Genomic DNA, 14,574 nt, shown 5'->3' on the forward strand with positions numbered 1-14,574 from the left:
GAGACACAGACACAGCGAGGGTGCCTTTAGATATAAGATATGAACTGAAAAACCTATCAACTTAAGATAAAACCTATCAGCGTCCTCCGGTGTCGACCTCCCGACTCTCATTCTGCTGCTGTCAAGAACACATTTCCCCTTTGACCATCTCCCGGGGCTTCATGGCACCGCCCCTACACACCTGCCAGCCAATCCGCTGCTCCCTCCAGCGGCACACGCCTGCAACGTAAGAGAGGGAACTCCCATGGGTAGATCCCACGCTCAATGAATACACACACCTGCTACCATTCTGCACTTGCCTGATATCAATTACTCCAGCGCATATCACCACATCAGTAGGACGGCTGTCACGGCTCCTCTCCTCCCACTGGAACGCCATGGACTTCATCTGACAAGGGAAGAATGGACAGCATAGCACGGCACGGCTATAGGAAATTACCATAACTACATATATTGCATATGCACTTGCCTGACACCCTGCCAGGTACGCATGTAGATCCTCACAAGACCATCACTGGGGCGTGTCCTCCTCTCAGGGTCAAGCAGGTCCATCAGCACACACACACACAGACACACACACACCCCCACCCGTGACACAAGCAACTTTTATTCTGCACCTTTCTAAAAGCTCTGTGGATGTTAATTATTAGTCTACATAAGGTTTTAACTATAGCACCTTTAAAGCTGCCATAGGTAACTTTCAAGAAGGTGGGTGACCCACGATCGTGTTTCTCTGCTCACACATGAGTGTCACGGCGTATATCACACTATTTATCCCAGGGAGGCACGGCACAGAATGATGAATAGTAATATTAAAATAATGAACACTGAATATAATATATATATAAAAGATAAGGGGGCTGTAGGGTAGTGGGGGATGTTGAACACTAAGGGTTACGCCATAGGCCAGAATGCCTTCTCTGCTCACACATGAGTGTGACTGACAACCCCGGTAGCCAATGATGTACAGCCTTTTCACTGACGGTGTCCCCGAGCCATGCTCAAACTTTCAGAAGGCAACAGCCAGTGTTAACTGAAGCAGTTGTATGACAACCCCCTATTTATTTATAACCAGTCTATTATGAAAAGCATATAGTATGAACAAATGACCAGAAAACCAATTTACTAAATGAGTGCCATGGTTTATTGCAATAGATATGACTGAGTACAATTCCATACCTTCCTCCAACTGCTATAGCCATGTCATAGAGTGCAAATGTAACAGTAAAGTGCAATAGTAATATACAATGTACAGATGATTAAACTGGGTATAGAATATATAAATGAGTACTACTGAGTATAGTACTAATCAGATGTAGTATTATGTGTACAGTGATACAGGTATAGTCGTCATAGAGACAATATGGTAGTAAGTCATACTGGTCAGCAGCATAACCAGCAAGGGTAGGTATATGCACAGATATAACTTTATTTGTATAGCACTTTTCATACAGAGGTTGCAGTTCAAAGTGCTTCACAACAGTAAAAAATACAGGCATAAGCAAGCATAAAAAAAAGATAGAGAGGTAGCAAGGTAAGGTAAATCAATATATATAGTATCTACAGATATGTAAAAAGGATTATATGCAGGTATGTACAGATATATATAAATGTTATATATACGGCATATACAGCACTATTGTACATGATATCATACAGAGTTATATAAAAAAATCCCAAAGAACACTGAACAGCTACAGTACTTCCACCGGGCAAAATAAACATGAACATACACACAAAAGCACCTTAAGTGACTTACACACCACACACAGACCTTGACACAGAGGACAAGACATCCTGTCACCACCTTGAACTCACAACCAGCATGTCAATCAGTTGTACCATCAATACAAGACAGCACGGCACCCTGCATGTATACGCGCATACACATAATTTTAAAACATTACAAGCTTCAATCATGAGCAAACAATGACACTTCAGTTAAAATGCTCAAACTCCATTAACAAATACTCAAATACATCCTGACCCCAGATGAGACTAGTGTCTTCTCCACACCCCCTTAGCACAAAAGATAATCAACTCATCCCTCAATCAAACCAGGTTATCAACCACAGAGGCTGCTGCATGGCTACATTCTCAGCCACCGTCTGGCTACATCAGTATTGCGGCTATGTTTACTGAAATTGTTTCACATTACCTTACTGTATTGTATACTCATCGGTGACAACCTTTTTTTGAATGATTTTCTTTTTCAAACAAAATCAATTCAAACAAAATGTAAATTAAAAGAAGTTACCTACTGCAGGTTTAAGATTAAATTAGTTGTTCAGATGGAGATTTTTTTTTTTTAAGTCTATGATCATTATGTTGAGACAATTCAGATATTCCAACATAATGCAGACTTCTTCCAACATAATGCTGACTTCCAACATATTGCAATACGCACATTTTACATGGTTTACCAGTTATTCTTTGACATGATATCAGTCTAGTTTTGGAGTGTAACGTTAACCTTTATCATTACAGCACATATATACCGGTTATACCCAGGATAAAGGCAAACAAAGATAAGGTGAGTCAAAACTCATTCAACTTTATACATACAGATCGGCAAAGGCATACATTTCTTTTTCATTTGCAATTCACCGACCACTGTTCATGAGAAATGTGCACATCTTTACTTGCTAATGTGTGGCTAGAGAATTCGAGCAAAGTGAATAATTAGTCCACATAGAGTAAATAAAATATATTGGGTTGTGAAAAATAATTGGTAACGGAATAACTGTGATGCTTTGCAGGTGTTGATTTACAGCCCTACCTTCTTTAAGTATGTCTATGATACTTGGCTTGAGAGTCATGGACGATATCCCTCTACCGGCTTCCTCAGCTTATTGTTTGCTATTCACATTTGTGATGAGGTAAGTCAATAGAAACTAGTTATTAGACCAAATGTTCTAAAGTTAATATTATAAAAATGCATTTTTTATTTGAAATTAGGTACATTTCATAGTACACAATGAAAACAATACTACATGTTAACAGTACACAATTAAAACAATACTACATGATAACAGTACACAATTAAAAGACTACTACTGTACATGTTAACAGTACAAAATGAAAACAATACTACATAAAACAATACTACATGTTAACAGTATAGAATGAAAACAATACTACATGTTAACAGTATATAATGAAAACAATACTACATGTTAACAGTATAAAATTTAAACAATACTACATGTTAACAGTATAAAATTAAAACAATACTACATGTTAATAGTACAAAATTAAAACAATACTACATGTTAACAGTACAAAATGAAACGAAGGGTTATGTAAACCCAGTTCTGTGAGTTATGGTGCGCTCAGCACCTGTCTGCACTGTACTTCACTTCGTGCACGAGCACTGAATAAAAAATTCCACCATGTACCTTTACATCCCAACATCCGTCTGACCACACCCCCTTCCGCTTACCTTCATAAGCAGGTGTGTGGTCACCTACTCGCCTCCTTCCCAAACTTTCACCACAAGGCGAGATCAAGGGCCGCAGCGGCGTCCAGGTGCTGAGTGCACCATAACTCACAGAACTGGGTTATATACATAACCCTTCGTTCTGTGTCGTTATGGCTTGCTCAGCACCTGTCTGCAACAGGGGCTGAGCGGGAGCCATAGCCCGACAAATGTACCCCGCTGAGGCCCCCCACAACCATCAGACCGGGGAGGACCGAGCCCCCCCGACCCTCCCTAATGGAGGATACCCCCCCTATTGGAGGTTCACGGGAGGGCGACGGATCCGACCGTGCGAAGAGGCACTCAAGCAACCCAACGCACAGGGTGAGCAGACCGTGGCTTGACCCCATGACTACACACACGCACAACCCGCATGCCACCCGGGAACGAACGAAGGAACAACCTCGTTACTGCCCCCAAAATCACGGGGTCAAGAGCAAACCCAACCCCGTGGCAAGGCCGTAGCAGTGGAGCGCGAAGGAAGACCCAGACCCACTGAAGGGACTGGATCCCCTGAAAAAAGGGGGCCCGGAGAGGTCAATGACGCCAGGCATCAAGACCCCACCAGGTGGTCACTTAGTGACACCGCCCCCCACATCGCCAGCGTATTCGGATAAGGCCCCTCCAAGAGCGGGCCCTTTCCCCCCAATAGCACACCGCCTGGCATACTGACCCTGCAGAACAGGCAGTCAGCATGGCCGTAAGCACTCAAAAGGTTAACCAACGGAAGCAGGCAGCGTACCGGGGAAACCAGGCAACAGGCTGTAACCTGAGCCTGGAGCACTGCGGACGAGACAGGCGCCAAAGGAGTCAGCTGAAAACAGCCCTCCCGGCGGAAGGGGCGGATGCTGGCGTTGACATGATTGGCAGACGTCATGAACGTGCAGGGGCACACTCAACCGGACAACCCGGGAGTTGGCACTGCTCCAACACACCAGGGAATCAACCACCCTGTCGTTACCATATGCGGTGGTTGTTCCTATAACCCCTCAAGAAAAAGGGGTTATCCCAGGTCTACGGTATCAACGAAACTTTACTTCGGACCGGGCCCGGCGGCTCGGGAAGCACACAGGGTTACCAGAGGAGGTCCAGAAGACCACCCCAACAGCCCTCTCTCCGCCATGCGTGAGAGAGGTGCGGAGAAGAGAACCAGCCCCTTATGATAGTGCCAGGTACAAAAGAGTACCCAACAAGGGTCTCGATAACGCCTAACCTTGTGACGCCCCGGGCCGACCCGGCCTTTTTCCCCCTGAAAAAAGCCCAAGTCCCTCAGGGTACCAGAACAGCAGATCTGCATCCCCGGCGGACAAACGGGTTAACTGACCTGGACCAGCATGACCAGAACCAGTCCCGTGCCCTAACCACGCCGACATGCCTACTCCAGGAGAAGGGGCAGATATGCGTGTTGATCTAAAACATGAAAAGAGGGCGCCACCCAGACGGGCCGGTGTGAACCACGCTCGGTGGCCCACCCCAAGGGCGTGAGACCCCTCTACCTATGTTCAGATCCATTCCGTTATCATCCCCCAGATATGAACGAGAATCCGTCGAGAACCAGTAACAGGTTCTCGGAAGAGGACAAAACCTCCATCCCAGTTGCTTTATAAAAACGCCGTTTTAACAACAAGCAACCAAGGCGTACTAGCTACCCGCATGATTCTTAACAGAAACACCCCGAGCTAGCACCATGCATGTGTCGGGACACAACCACATCAATGAATAGGCTATTTAGACCCTTCATTGAATCCCCAAGGCGCCTGGGAGAAACGACAAGAAGGGTGTGGTGCTTCCTATACTCCACACTCTTTTATTTAAAAAGAAGGAAGCACCAACTGACATGAATCCCATTTGACACAGCTGAGGGTAAAAACTGTTCACATTTTTACATCCAGTCACCCCTACCACAGAGGATTTTAGACTGAAATTCCTCAGAGAGCCACGTGAGTCATAGAATGAAAAAGCCATGGTAACTTCGAGTCATGTGACCAACCGACTCAAGTTACACATAAATCGAGCGTAGTGGACCCGTAAGTCCTACGCTCTATCCCGACACTTTGACAACAATAGATCGTACGTACAGATCTAACTCACGGAAGCCATCGTCAACAGCAACGTGCGTAGTGACGTGTGCTATGATGGGGGGAAACCCAACACTCAACGCCTGTTAATAGGAGCAGAGTCAGGGCAACCCTTCCCCCCCCCCCCCCCTCCCTGCCAAGTCGCCTAACGGCTTGGCCCTGACTGGCCTGACAGGAGATGAGTAAAACCCCCCTGACCAATCAGAAGAGGGAAGGAGTGGTTTATTCGGTACCCCCTCACAAGCCCTTCCCCTCTGCACAACAACAACTTTAGCATATGATACCTTCGGTAGAATGCTAATGAAATAGCGCAAGCTAATACAATGCACGCTACCCACAGATAACTGTGAACAGGGTTTACAACAAAACCAAGTCGCGTGTGTGTGTGAATCCTACACCCGCATCCATGTTGTACATAGAAAAACACTGATAGAGAGAGCGAACGGCTGGGCCGTGGTACGTGTTCATACGAGCATTACTGCAACTAACACAACAGTGTTGTAGCTCAACATTACTTGTGTAAGCAACAGACCATACAACTAGCCTCTACCTGCATGTGGAGTCTCAGGCCGAGGTAGAAAACCTTTCTATAACCGAGTGTAGGCTGCAGACCTTGCTTAAGCTCATAACACGAACGTAACACTCCTATCAATGCATACTAGTGAAGATACACACTTTGCAACCTCATCATATGTTTGGTGAAGAAACACACAGTTTGTTAACAAAAAATACAGTCCCCCTTTAGAGGGGACTTTTTATTTCTGAACAAAAGTATATGAGAGGGCCGGGGAGGGGTAAACAGAGGGGACCGCAGGGGAAAAAAGTCACTGGGTCTAGCGGCGCCTGCCGCCTCGAGCCGCTCGGGATTTGCCACCCCGGGCAGCCCCGGCGGGACGGTAGACAATCGGCGGCTGGTCACGACGATCCCTACCGTCTCCTCCAGGCGCAGATGGGCCGGCTGCAGCGGCGGTGCCCTCTCTCCTCCTGGCCTTCTTCGAAGGGCCAGCAGTGGCGGTGGTAGCAGCAGCAGCCACGGCGGAGGAAGCTCGACAACGTGGCAGCCGTCTGACTCCACCGGCGATGTCGGGAGGGGGAAAATGAGGTTGGAGCACAGAGCGCTCCTCCTGCATTTCTCTGCACGTCGAGGTCATCAACTGCAGGGCCTTCCCGAACAGTCCAGCATCGGAGAGGGGTGCCGTCAGAAGTGGAATCCTCTTCTTCTCCGGCACACAGGCCTGCTCCAGCCAAAGGTGGCGCTGGGTTAGAGTTGCCAGGGCGCGCACTTTCCCAGCGGCTATGGCCTGCGGCTGAGTCAGATGCAGGATAGCTCCTGCCGACTGGGTGAGCTGGTCATGTTGTACATCACTCAGCTCCATGCCGCCCGTCAAAATCCCGGACATGAATATTGCCAGCTGCGCGATGTTAGACGCGGCAGCCAGAGATTGTGTTCCGGCGATAAATGACTGGTCGCTCCAGTAAGCCAACCGCCTCGCCGATTTCCCTTGAGGAACCGGCTTGCGTAACGGCTCCCCCACCACCTCCGGACATCATTGGCCTATCAAGCCGTGGCACGCCCTCTCTCATACCTTCGACCAAACCCGCCACCCGCGTAACTTGTACGTAGGCGGGGGTGAGGCCAATGATGTGGGACACCACCTGGCCCCGACGAACATAGGCCCCCATTTGCGACTGCCGCCACCGCCATAAGCTTGGGAAACAAAGCCCGCAGTTCCCCCTGCAGACTTTCCTCCACCGAGCCCGCATCCCTCACATACAGCAGGCTTCTACTGGTCAAGGAGCCACACTCCGATGTGGCTGATAGTAGGGCATCCTGCCGACGAGTCAGAGGTTCTTCTCCAACATCTTCAAACAAGGCACCCCAAGGAGACATTTCACCCCCCTCCAGTGTTACCTGGACGGGCGGGATACATGTCTCCACCGGGCCTTCAAATAAGAACCCGTCCGCCTCTACCATGTAATCCTCTGTTTCCATCGGGCAGGTAGAGACTGACGCATCCTCACTGGGCTCCAGCAACTCACCAAACCCAGGCCGTTCGCGTCTGCAAGCCACCATCTTGCGATGGGAGCGAGCAGACGCAAAAGGTTTGCGTCTCAAATCCTCGGGAACCAAAGGAACCGGCCTCTCAACAGCGGACGATTCCCCGGAAGAAGAGGAACCAGAGCCAGGACCAGGCCATCGCAGAGGCGACGGCACCGGTGCACCAGCTCCTTGGAGAGGCAAACTACCCATCGGACGCCTACCGGGCGTGGCTGCCAACCACGAGAGAGGCAACAGCCCTGCACCAGGACGCACGACGGAGGCGGAAATGGAGAACCGCTGGTGGAGAGTGGCTCTGCGACACTCCGAAGTAGACATTATGACTTAGATTTTTCTATCGAATATTTATGAGAGAAGAAAAAAATAAGCACAATGTAAACACGTCTCAACTTTCTTCAGCTAACAACCTCGTCAAGTGGGGATCTACCGAAGGCACTTCCTTGTGGTGAAAGTGAAGAAGGAGGCGAGTAGGTGACCACACACCTGCTTATGAAGGTAAGCGGAAGGGGGTGTGGTCAGACGGATGTTGGGATGTAAAGGTACATGGTGGAATTTTTTATTCAGTGCTCGTGCACGAAGTGAAGTACAGTGCAGACAGGTGCTGAGCAAGCCATAACGACACAGAACCACAATTAAATGTTAACAGTATAAAATTAAAACAATACTACGTGGCAACAGTATCAAATGAAAGCAATACTTGAAAACAGTATAAAATGAAACAAGTATTTCTATGATGAGTATTTGATGACATGCTCCTTTGTGTTTACATGTGTGCCGTATAGGTCAGCGTGTATGGATTTGGCGCAGACCAGTATGGTAACTGGCATCACTATTGGGAGGAGAACCACCTGGCGGGAGCGTTCCGCCACACCGGGGTGCACGACGGAGACTACGAATACAACGTCACGCTGCTGCTGGCCGACAAACACAAAATCACAATGTTTAAAGGGAGATGATGATGCTGCTCCAACGGTCCCAGGACCAGGAAGCCACCGCAGGTCATGGGGAAGTGAAGAGGATGTGAGGACTAATGGTGGCTTCTCAACAGCCTGTAGAGAGATGTGTACCAGCCTTGTTCTTCTTCCCGCTTTTTTCTCATCCGTTTTGTCCCTTTGTTACGTTTACCGACCATGGGGCCCAGCATGTTAGCCGCCCCAAAAGTTACACGGCTAAGTAACTTTCCTTTGGTCCTCCCAGAACATTAAGCGCAACAAAAACAGAAGGGGAGGAAAAACAACATGACGGATAATTCAATTGATATTACTTGATATATCTGTGCCATTTTATTGACAAGAATAACACGGGACTGTTGCTTTTGCCTCTGCGTGTTTAAATGTTGACCTTTCTCACGGTGGAATGTTGGCTTTAGATGGGAAACAGATAAGACCAGCTTGAGAGTGACACGAGAATCTCCCTGATGCGTTGCGTACAGGAAACTGCCCGTGACGAACGCCTATAAAGACTTGGACTTACAACCAGCATGTCAATCAGTTGTACCATCGTTGTGATGATAACTCTGTGCAAACATTGTGGCCAGCCAAGAAAGATATATTTGCTAATGATGCCAAACATGGATGCGGATGAATACAGACTATGGTTTTGTTGACATAATGTATGCCGCACCAGTTTTTATAGACTGTGTAGACGTTGTAGAGAACGGCTTTTCTGAGGAATGACAGTTCTTCAGAGGTTCTTTTGTCAGTTAAATTGTGCTTTATAAACCCTTTACTATTTGAAGAACCATTTGAACGCCTAAATGTCTCTTCACTGCTATTTGCAAAACCATTGGTTCCATGTAGCACCTAGTGGTATGGTGATGTCATGATTTAGTTTTCCCCCCGCAATTTACACCCTGAACAGCAGGGGGGGGGGGGGGGGGGGGTGGCCTTATATTTGCGTTCTAGAGATTGGAGGTGTCATGGTAAAGAAACCACAAATTCTTAGCAGCCCATAGAATTGCACATCAGTTGATTCCTTGCAATCTCAAGATTCATATGATGTCAGTGGCTTGGCTCTAGCTTAAATGCTAAGCCCAGTACGGCCTTTGAAAACCAAATAAATGTTGGCTGATCCACTCCCTAATCAGTAGGTTTCAGAGGGTTGAGTTAGTAAGGCTAAGTTAACCAAGGAGGAGGGATTATCCTTTAAATGTTAAGATCACAGTGATCAGTCATAATTTAAATATAGCCTATATGGTTCTATAAGATGGTCATCTTATATTCGGCTCAATACAGTGATTCACCAAATAACGATGAATGTATAACAATCTGTCTTGGTGCCTGGTGCAGAAAATCACATAGGCAAACAAGGTACAATGACAAAGAGGTACAAATGACGTACATTGACGGCAATAAGACAACAGTCAGTATCTAGTCAAGTCAAATGTATTTATAAAGCCCATTTAAAAAACAACCCACGTTTAACCAAAGTGCTGTACAGATTAGCAGGGCAGGGGCACAAACCAAAAAAAGGCACTCACGACACGCAGCCTTCCCAACCCGACTTTATCTCCTTCATTATGAGCCCAAGACCAAGCAGCCCTATCGTTCTTCATCTCCTTCATACTGAAACCAAACAGCCCTAACGCACTTTATCTCCTTCATACTGAACCTAAGACCAAACAGCCCTATCACTCTTTATCTCTTTCATAATGAGCCCAATACCAAACAGCCCTATCTCTCTTTTTTTTTTTTCATGCATACTACGTATCATACATTTCCCTCTTTTTTTTTTTTTTATTAATAGTTTGAAACACAGAACGGCTTAACATAAATACAGTACAATACAGATATAAAATGAATTGCAAAAAAAAAGCAGCACTTTTTGAGGGGCAGGGGCTCAAGCCCCCCTTGGGTCCTATCTGTGCACGTGCCAGGACAGGTACAGTAGTAATTAAACAAGAAAAACAATAGAAACAGAAAGAGCTCACATAGGCATCAATACATACAACAGTGCATAGACACAAATCAACACATTAGAAACAACAGATCATAGGCACAGGTACGAGATACCCTATCAGGGGGATCCAAATGCTAGCGAATAAAAGTGTGTTCTGAGCCTCTGGACTTAAAGGCATCAACAGCGAGGGTAGATCTGTTCCACGGGCTGCAACAGCAGATCGAGGCACGGTCTAAATGTAGCCGGCCTGCAGATCTATCCATATCACTCCTACATGAAGTACTACGTACATCAATATGAACAGGATGGCTGATACCATTTGGCTATGGAGGGAAGTGCAGTGAGTGTCCAGTAGCACAGCACTCAAATGTATATATATATATGTTTACACCGTAAAACTTCAAATAAAAGCAAATCCCAAATAGATGCCTCTCCCAAATAAAGGCAGGTCTCAATTAGAAGCCTGGTCTATATTAAGTGTTTATCTGGTAGCCATTGGAGCGTTTTATTGTACATGTATATGTTATGTGGCTTGAGAATTGAATAATTGACTAAGAGGGAAAAGCTCATAGATATAAACCAGTAGATGCTTCACCTTCTGAGCCACTACGTCGCCAACATCTTTATTTAATCACATTTCATATAATCTAGCAGGTTACCCTCAATCTTGGCGTCCAAGCTGATAGAATCACTGCATTAATGGAAAGAGCAGCAGCTCAGTCTTTGCATCTTTTCCTGAGCACCACTGGGGATCTGGTGCAGTGAAGTGGTAATAATTAAATAATTTTTATTTTGATGTATACATACTGGTGGTACATGTCTGGATATTTCTCCATCTCTGCTGAGCAAAAGGAATTAGAGGCCTGTCCCATATAGATGCCGCAGCACAATAAATTATATATATTTATTACATGGCGTTTTAACATTCACCGAAATGCTTGATTGTGATTGGTCAATAGCGCTCGTCAGAGGTCCGTTATTACTCGATAACGGACCTCTGCCGAGCAATAATGACCGCTGTGCGCAGCTGTAGCAATCAAGCCCACTGACACACACTGCATCAGTGCAATCAGACACACCTGCCGGCTGCTGGCGAAGCTGCCGGCGATGACAGCAGAGCGACAGAACAGAACTGCGTCTGCATTTGATCTCGTCTTGTCGATGGTGTAAAATGAATTAGGTATATTGTTAGTAAGTTAGCCATGTAAGAAGCGGGATAATGTATAGCTATACTCGGTCATTGTCGCAAAATAATTGACCTTCACTATGTTTAAAGAACACCTCGGCAAGGCGCCTCAGTGTTCTAAACTCTGTGTCTGTCAATTATTTTGCGACAATGACCTCGTAGCTATACATTATCCCTTACATATTTGTGTGTGTGTGTGTTTATATATATATATATATATTTGTATGTGTGTGTGTGTGTATATATATATATATATATATATATATATATATATATATATATATATATATATATATATATATATATATATATATATATATATATATATATATTTGTGTGTGTGTGTGTTTGTGTATATATATATGTGTGTGTGTGTGTGTGTCATTGATTGTGCTGAAGCATCTATACTGTATATCATTTGTCCATAACCACTAATGATGCAACTGAAGTCACAGCTGTTTTACATGATCAAGGTATATATAGGATGGGAACATCAAGTCTGAACTTTTATTAGTTTACTACAAACCACTTATAGATTTAGTAGTTTGCTACATTGCATACATTACAAGATAGTATACATTCTCTAAGGGTGGTGATACACCGGGCATCCTTTTGGGTGACTTTCTTTTCATTCATTCAATCTTGATTGAATCTCGATAGATTGTTGAGGGCAAGTCCTCATTTACAGTGCTGTCGACAGTACATATACAATACATAAATACAATGAATATACAATAAGTGCAAAAGTAATACAAGAGAAAGGAAAGAAAGAAAACATCAATGCATTAAAACAACTGCAGACTGGGGTGGAATGATTGGTGATTAAGGACTCAAACTGACCGGTGGATCCCAATGTGTTGACTTTTAAAGTGCATCACACAAAGTTGGTTCAGTCAACTTTTCTTGCCAGGAAAGATTCTGTCTATTTGACCATCTGTCTCACATGTCCTGCTGGCAAACACATTGCCCATGTTGCCCAAAAGAGTTGCCCAGTGTATCGTCACTCCAAGACCAAATTAGTGCCTTAGACACACTTTTGGCCTTTGGTGGCATTTTTAGGACAGGTTATAAGATAAGTTGATGAATTGTTCCATTCAAAATAATTTGTTAATATTATTATTATTACTATACCACCTACATAATCAACATTGGATTATCACCTTTATCGGACGTAAATACTGTTGCTATCAATAATATCTATGAATGTTAACTTAAAGGTTATCATATGCATGATATACAGTAAAACCTAAGCATTTGCAGCATTTGTAAGGGATCATTTGTTAAATTAACAACAACAAAAAACAACAACAACAACAACAACAACAAAGATTTTGCTTTTGAGAATCTCATGACCACAGGTATATTTCACCCAGACTGCTACATTTTGAACAGTGTTGTTTCCACTCAGATGAATATTGATCGCCTGTCATATATCCGACTAACTGAAGAGCAGCAGCACCCTCTCTGACCATCAACATCGCAGCCTGTGTCTGTGTGGAAGCAGAAGTCTGGGTAATCAGCAACACGCATACTGTCCCTCCTTTACATTCTGTGCTACACGTGGCTTGAAATGACTCATATGTTGCTCATTCATCCGTTTCTTCATCTTCTTTCTCTGTTGCAGATGGAAATTGTATTGAGACATAATTTATTTCATTTATTTATCAATCTGTCAAATAAAAATGTAAAAATAAATATATTACATTCATTTTTTTATTTTTTTTGGTTTGCCACCTTGTACTAAACACATGCTGCAGTGCATAGTAGGTTTTTGTAGTAGGCATAGCTACACTACATTGTTCATTGAGTAGACACTGCCACCTGGTGGACAGCAAATGTATCAACTGTATATAACATTAACGTCACTTGCTTTATCCATTTATTCAAATTACCGTTATTTTACTTTACTTTTGTCTTTCATTTGGTTGCATACCCCCCCCCCAGGGGGTCCCCAAAACAATGGGGATATTCACTGTTGTTTCATTGACTAGAAATTAGCCCAATGAGATCATGTATAATAATAATGACTATACTCTAGTCTACAGGATTTCCGCCCCTCGTCATCTGTCATCTGCCCACCTGCAGATGGAATTATTCCACCATTATGGAATCATGTAATCTTCTCAGTGGGGGTTCCCTGGCTGACACAACACCTTATCAAGTAGTAATTTAGCTGACGCCTTTATCCAAAGCAACTTATCCAAGGAGCTCATCGTGGACTTCAGGAAGACCAGAGCAGACACGCATGCCCCCACTCATATCAGTCTCTCCAGCTTCAAATTCCTGGGTGTCCACATATCTGAGGATCTCTCTCTTCAACACCTCATCACTGGTCAAGAAGGCTCACCAGTGTCTCTTCTTCCTGAGGAGACTGAGGAAAGCCCACCTGTCTCCTCAGATTCTGGTGAACTTCTACTGATGCAGCATATTCACTATAGCTGGTACGGCAACTGCTCTGCCTCAGAACAGAAAGCACTGCAAAGGGTGGTGAAAACTGCCCAACGCATCATAGGTACATCACTCCCTGCAATTGAGACTATTCAACACAAATGGTGTCTGTGGAAGGCATGCAGTGTCATCAAGGACACCTCTCACCCCAACCACAGACTGTTTGCCCTCCTCCCCTCTAGGAGGCACTACAGGATTCTCAGTTCCAGGACCAGCAGGCTCAGGAACAACTTCTTCCCCTCAGCTGTCACCTCGCAGAACTCTGCACCATGGTGACAAGCCTCCTGAACACACTCATACCACTATATAATTCTGTACATACATTAAATCAAATCAAATCAAATTTATTTGTAAGGCCCGACAACACGTTAATGTCCCCATGGGCCATACACTTCTTCTTTAAACAAGTCAAGAAGAAACATCACAA

The 14,574-nt window shown here is 44.9% G+C and overlaps 1 protein-coding gene across 2 annotated transcripts in view; it reads left to right on the forward strand.

Annotated features, from left to right (window-relative positions):
• LOC311226997 (CMP-N-acetylneuraminate-beta-galactosamide-alpha-2,3-sialyltransferase 1-like) overlaps nucleotides 1-9,360 on the forward strand; it is a 120,813-nt gene extending 111,453 nt beyond the window's left edge. The window contains exons 5-8 of one of the 2 annotated variants that reach the window (XM_084312490.1): nucleotides 2,488-2,533; nucleotides 2,760-2,879; nucleotides 8,015-8,110; nucleotides 8,398-8,518. In XM_084312490.1, the coding sequence (XP_084168616.1) occupies nucleotides 2,488-2,533; nucleotides 2,760-2,879; nucleotides 8,015-8,086 (238 nt within the window). In that variant the 3' untranslated portion in view covers nucleotides 8,087-8,110; nucleotides 8,398-8,518. Of the gene's footprint in view, nucleotides 1-2,487; nucleotides 2,534-2,759; nucleotides 2,880-8,014; nucleotides 8,111-8,397 lie in introns of both variants that reach the window. The other variant, XM_084312489.1, reaches the window with a different exon arrangement.
• Nucleotides 9,361-14,574: the final 5,214 nt, after the last annotated feature.

This window comes from Notolepis coatsorum (assembly GCF_963971535.1).
Source record: "Notolepis coatsorum genome assembly, chromosome: 4".
In the NCBI taxonomy this organism is placed as follows: Eukaryota; Metazoa; Chordata; class Actinopteri; order Aulopiformes; family Paralepididae; genus Notolepis; species Notolepis coatsorum.